The sequence below is a fragment of the Rhodamnia argentea genome, chromosome 8 (assembly GCF_020921035.1).
Source record: "Rhodamnia argentea isolate NSW1041297 chromosome 8, ASM2092103v1, whole genome shotgun sequence".
NCBI lineage: Eukaryota > Viridiplantae > Streptophyta > Magnoliopsida > Myrtales > Myrtaceae > Rhodamnia > Rhodamnia argentea.
The window spans coordinates 12,375,501-12,381,988 of record NC_063157.1 but is presented as its reverse complement, the minus strand read 5'-3'; the positions used below and the strand labels follow the sequence as shown (position 1 = coordinate 12,381,988).

General features: G+C 46.8%; 1 protein-coding gene across 1 annotated transcript; it reads left to right on the top strand.

The window, feature by feature from the left end:
- The first annotated feature begins 4,827 nt into the window (after positions 1 to 4,827).
- Positions 4,828 to 5,637, top strand: LOC125316282. Its single transcript, XM_048284289.1, has one exon. It carries the CDS (start codon positions 4,828 to 4,830, stop codon positions 5,635 to 5,637), a length of 810 nt encoding a protein of 269 aa, XP_048140246.1.
- Positions 5,638 to 6,488: the final 851 nt, after the last annotated feature.

Below are 6,488 nucleotides of genomic sequence, written 5' to 3'. Positions count from 1 at the left end.
ATATCGTGTCCGATACATACTTGTGCATACATAAGACCGCCAACCGCACTAGCATATGGAACATTATTCATTGCTTCTTTTTCAACATCATTTTTAGGGCACTGTTCTATGCTTAATTTATCTCCTTTCACAACAGGAACTTCACCAACCTTGCGGGTGTGCATATTGAATCTTTTCAAAACGCAGTCTATACAACTTTTCCGAGATAATCCCCGAACCTTCTTAGATCTATCACGATGAATCTCAATGCCTAAAACATAAGAGGCTTCCCCAAGATCTTTCATATCAAACTTTGAAGACAGAAAACTTTTTGTATCATTCAACAGATCAACATCGCTACTAGAAATCAAAATGTCATCTACATAAAGTACTAAGAAAATATATTTATTCCCACTTACTTTCATGTAGATGCATTGATCAAATTTGTTTTCTTCAAAGCCAAATGATCTCATAACTCTATCAAATTTCAAGTACAACCGACGTGATGCTTGTTTGAAACCATATATAGACCTTTGAAGTTTGCACACCATATGCTCCTTTCCAGCTTCTTTAAACCCCTCGAGTTGCTGCATATATACTTCTTCATCCAGATCTCCATTTAGAAAAGCTATTTTGACATCCATCCGATGAAGTTCTAAATCAAAATGAGCCACCAATGCCATAATTATATGAAAAGAGTCTTTAGTGGACACCGGAGAAAAGGTTTCGATGAAATCAATGCCTTCTCTCTGTGTGAACCCCTTCACAACCAATCTTGCCTTGAATCTCTCTATGTTGCCTTTCTTATCTTTCTTGGTTTTGAATACCCATTTCCAGCCAATTGGTTTGTGCCCATCAAGTAAATCAACGAGTTCCCATACTTGATTATTTGACATGGAAATCATTTCATCCTTCATTGCTCCTAACCATTTATCCGCCCGATCACTATCAAGAGTGTGATGCCCGGGAAATTTGGATTATGTAAATTTGCCCGAATTCAATAAAAAGGAAGAAATTGAATTTTAGTCGGTGCAATTTTTTGGATCGCAAGGATATAAGTGACGATTTTTGGACGAGTCCCGAAATGTCGTTCGATTTCGATTGGGTCTCGAAATCGTGGTCACCGCGACTTAGGATTTTTATTCGTCGCGCCTAGACCTTTTCTCGGACCGAACCTAGCCCGTAGAAATCCAAATTTATTCCCAATCGATTGAGCCAAAAATCCGATCGATCCCGAATTGTCAAATTACGTAACCGCCCTTGGATATTATACGTATGGGACGAAATTCATTAATTTTGAAGAGATGGGTGGGCCCCACTCTTGATCAATTCGGCCTCCCCATTAGTCAAAGCCACGTGCTCCTCTCTCTTCTCTTTCTGTCCCTCATGTCTGCAGCCCCTCCCCTGTTTTCCTTCGCGCGAGCCCTTCCCCTCCATCACCGAACCATCCTCTTCCTTGGAGATTTTTGCCAAACCACTACCTCCATCCACCACCCTACTCCTCGGTCCACCGCTCCTCGCCGCCGCCACCGACATCCCGGCCGCCATTTGCCGCCGAAAAGCCCAAACAGCCTCGGTGCCGAACCGCTCTGTTTTGCGTCCAAGGAGTGCCCGAGCTGCTCCGGCCATCCCGAGCCCCTTCCAACCACCACCCACTACCACACCATCTTCCCCTCGACCTCCAGAATCCATCCCACCACCACGCGCCACCCCGGAAGTCGCGAACATCCCCGGAACAGCCCCCTCGCTCCGCCAGGCCTGTTTTGCGCAAATTTGTTGTTTCGCCGCTCTCCGCCGCGATTCAACCGCACCCACCGCCCGCCAACCACCCCAAGTTGTCGCCCTTGACCTCTAGTTGTTCTACGAAGTCGCCGAAAGTCGATCGCCGCCCGTAGAGCCCGATTTGAGCCCTAATCGGACCTCCCCTGTTTCGCGCCCATTTCCCCTATTTTCTGCGCGATTCTATGCAGCCGCTATTCGGCCGCCTCCAGCCGCCGTCCTCCGGCCCCAGCTGGTTCCAAAGGTCTTCCTTGACCTGTAGGTGAGTCTCCCAGCCTTCCCCCGGCCTCGCCTCAACCCGTGAGGTCGAGTTTCCCTCAATTTAGCCCCGGTTTCCCTATTTTTACCCCCGCCGATTCTGTTTTTCCAGCCTTCATCACTCGTCGGAGCTCCAATCGCTGAGCTGCTATCGTCTGTAGCGATTTCACCGCCGAACTCGTCACGGTTTGGATCGTGAATAGTGTCGTCGGAACAATGCCACAGGTGAACAGTGTTTCCGATGTTAATAGTGTTTTCCGGCGTGAACAGTGATTTTTGGCCCCGGCCTCAAAAAATCGTGCCCGACCCGACCTCGACCACCGTTTTTGGTGAGTTGACTCTAATCCTTGGTTAGGGCGCTAATTGTGCCTAAGATTAATTAGATAATCGGTAGGGCATTTAGGTAGATTTGATTTTGGTCGGATTAGTTAGAGACCCGATTTAGGGTAAATGGCCATAATCGATTAAATTAGAATTGTCTGTGGCTATTTGATGCTAGACGAATTTGACTATATGTTGTGATTTGATCGCGGGCGAGCGATAGGTTAAGGATGAGCAATTGATTGGCAACTGTAAATCAAATTGGCTAATTAATGACTCTGGCACGAAATTGAGCCTTTATTTGGCCTAATCGAATTGGTTTATTCGTGTTGAATTGATGACTTTGTTTGGGCGGATCGCTGCGTTGAAATGTTGATTTGAGTACCCCGAATGCTCATTGAGTGAATTGGCGTTCGTTTGGGAGTTAATTGTCCCGTGTGTCTTTGCAAGATCTATTTGGTAGTCTGCATATGCATATGATCGTGTGCAAGATCAAAGACATATTTTAGCATGAAAATGGTGTTGGGCTGAGTCTTTGAGCACGTTTGTGTGAGCATCCCGTCTAAATCAAAGAGAATAAATTGATTGATGTGCCGGGTCTATCGTATGGTCATATGAAGGGACAATGATGGGTTTTCCTAGCAAGTTCGTACTATACACATAGTACACACCGTACCATTTTTATGGAACCACAGGACTTGCCGTAAGCACGATAATTCATGCCCCGTATGATACATATGGTTTTAAGGTATTATCGGATGCCGGTCGCAGCTTTGTGATGGATGAAGCCCCGTATAGGGATGCCTACTTGCCGTGTTGTGCGGGGTGCACTGGATACACTGTTTGTAGCAGCCGTTGCCAAGAGGGCAAAGGAATGTAGCCCGGTCCTGCCGGAAGAGTGCGGGATCGCATTAATTGTGAGAGTCGATCATGTCGATCGCGTGGATCCTCGTCATTGTTGCGCCAAGAGCGCGATCATCGTTAATAAATGGACTTGTGTGGTGTCCAATGCAAACTTGTGAGTGTGATGCGTGTTTAGTTGGTCGTCCGATGTGACTATTGAGTCAAGTCAATCATTGCATTATGTGTAGCTGAAGGCTGGTAAGTATGCATGTGGATGATTATTGTCACATGATTTGATTGTTGGATATATGTTTACATCGTGATTTTATAATCCTTGTATTTAGGATGTTATAGGTGAATCGGTGTCCTAACCGAGCTTAGGCTTGATTCACCGAGATTTAGATCTCACCCTGTTGGGGGAAACCATTTTCAAGTCCCAAGTGACAGAGCTTTACTGACACCAAGGCCAAGTTGCGAAGGTAGTCTTTTGGAGTCGATGAGAAGTCAACCTTATTTGACCCGGTACCCTTTTGAGGTCTTAGTGAGCCGCCCCAAAGTATGGTGTTGTATATATTTATGTAGCTCGGTAAGGTTAAGACTCATCTGCTGTCCTATAACCGTGTATGTTACTTTTGACTATTTGTCTTGGTATGTATCTCCTGCTAGGCTATCCCTATTTGATTATATGTTGTCGGGGAGTAAACCGTTTCCGCATGCGTATATAGTTGATAGGTCGATAACGCGCCCGGGACGTTATCCTTCGTGACCTCGTGGTGAATTGGTAGGGATGTCGCAGGCTCGAGAGTCGGGCGTGACATCCCCGCCCAAGGTGATATCAGAGCAAGGTCAGCCTGATCTATCCGGTCATTGGCATGGAGTAATAAGGAGCGATGGGATATGGGATAGTTAGTAGGACTTTTATCGCTATGCATGTGATTGTTATTGTGTGTTAAGTTTTGGGGTCGCCTTCTGACCGCGTTTTGCTTCGGGATAAGTAGGACTCCGCATCATTTCTGTATAATGAGCGGGCGCGGTAGAAGAGCACCTCGAGCACCCCGAAGGAGGCCTGTGAGGCCGGTAGATGAGATCGCCGATGTTGGAGCGGCACCTCATGTTGCACCTCCCGTAGCTGTTCCCGCTCGGCAAGAGCCAACTATGGCAGAGGTTATGTAAGCTTTAGGAGCTATGGGGGAGTTGATAGGGCAGCAGATAAGGACTCAAAACACCGCTGCGGCCGCTAGTGTTGAAGCCCCACCCGTAGTTCCACCTGCAGTTCCGCCAATGGATATGCCACCCGTGGCTGTAGTTGAGGATCGTAAGGCTCAAAAGATGGTGGAACAGTTTCTCAAGTTGAAACCACTGCAATTCACTGGAAGCGGAGACCACGAAGCGGCCACCCAATGGATTGAAGGATTGGAGAAAGTGTTCAACTTGCTTAGATGTTCAAATGAGGATAAGGTGGTCCCGGCCGTCTATCAACTAGAGGGTAACGCCATTACTTGGTGGAGAGCTGTCAAGGATAGAATTTTCCCGTAAGGTACGATCCCGGTGTGGGATACCTTTGTGGAGGCTTTTAATAATAAGTATTTTTCGAGGACAGCTAGAGAGCAGAAGATGGCTGAGTTCTTCCGCCTCCGCCGTAATTAGATGACTGTCGACCAATATGAAGCCAAGTTCTCGAAATTGTCTAAGTATGCCCCGAGATTGATTGAGGACCCCGAGGATATGGCTAGAAGGTTCGGGGACGGGCTAAAGCCCGAGATTAAGAGTATACTAGCGCCGTTCAACCTTCGGGACTATGATGACCTTTATAAGAGGGCGCTGATAGTGGAGCAGGACTTAGCTAAGAGGACTTCCACATTTGGGTCGCGGTTTACGTCCTCAAATAGATTTGAGAAGAAGCAAGGGAAGAAGCCTATGTATGGAGGCGGACATCACATCCCACCCAATCGCAGAGGAGCAATCAATAAACCCGTTTTCTGCCGCAGTGAGGTGTGCAATCCGTGTCACCGCAGACATGGACTTGGTCCGTACCCGTATAGGAATGGAGCCTCTTTTGGATGTGGCCAGCCGGGCCATCAGGTGAAGGATCGCCCGCAGAGGCAACAGGGAAGGCAGGTGCCACAACCGAGAGGACCACTAAGGGGAGCCGCGCCACAAAACTTCCGGAATCGTCCACAAGCTCAAGGAATGGTGTTTCCTGTCACCAGTGAGGAGGCGAAAGATTCGCCGACCGTTACTGGTACGGTCTTCTTGTATAATCAAGTCGCCTATGCTTTGTTTGATCGGGGTGCTATGCATTCCTTTATTGTTGATAGATTTGTTAAACCGGCTGATTTGAGTGTAGTACCATTGGATGTTATTTTTAAGATTTCTACACCTTTAAAGGATAGCGTAGTGGCTGCAATTAGATGTCCTAACCGTAGGCTGATTATAGATGGACATGAGGGTAAATAAACTTGATTGTGCTGAAAATGTATGATTTTGATGTGATCGTGGGGATGGATTGGTTGATGAAGCAAAAGGCTGTAGTAGATTGTTATCGTAAGGCCATCCAGTTTAACCCGTTGGATGGAGTGGGTTTTGAATTTGTTGGGAGTCGAGGTGGAACCTCAACCTTGTTGATTTCGTCGTTGGAAGCTACACGTCCGTTAGAAAGTGAATGCCGGGGGTATTTGGCGATCGTATTGGACGTATCGGTTGAGGAACCGAAGATTGAGGATATCGCAATAGTTCGGGAGTTTCCGGATGTCTTTCCTCGGGAACCGCTCGGCTTACCGCCGTAAAGGGCGATAGAATTTATCATAGAGTTAGCTCTAGGGACGGAGCCAATCTCTAAAGCGCCATATAGGATAGCGTTGCCAGAACTCAAGGAATTGAAGGTGCAGATGCAAGAACTATTGGATAAAGGATTTATCCCCCCCAATGCGTCGCCATGGAGAGCACTAGTATTGTTTGTCAAGAAGAAAGATGGATTGATGAGATTGTGTATAGACTACCGACAGTTAAATCAAGTGACGATAAAGAATAAATACCCACTGCCAAGGATTGATGATCCGTTCAATCGGTTGCGGGGAGTATCGGTGTTTTCTAAGATTGACCTATGGACGGGCTACCATCGGTTTAGGATTAGGAAAGAAGATATACCGAAGACGGCATTCAAGACGCTATAGACACTATGAGTTCACAGTGATGCCGTTTGGCCCGACAAATGCTCCTGCTGCTTTTATGGATCTTATGAACCGGGTGTTCAAAGAGTTCTTGGATCTCTTTGTGATTGTATTTATAGACGACATTCTGGTGTACTC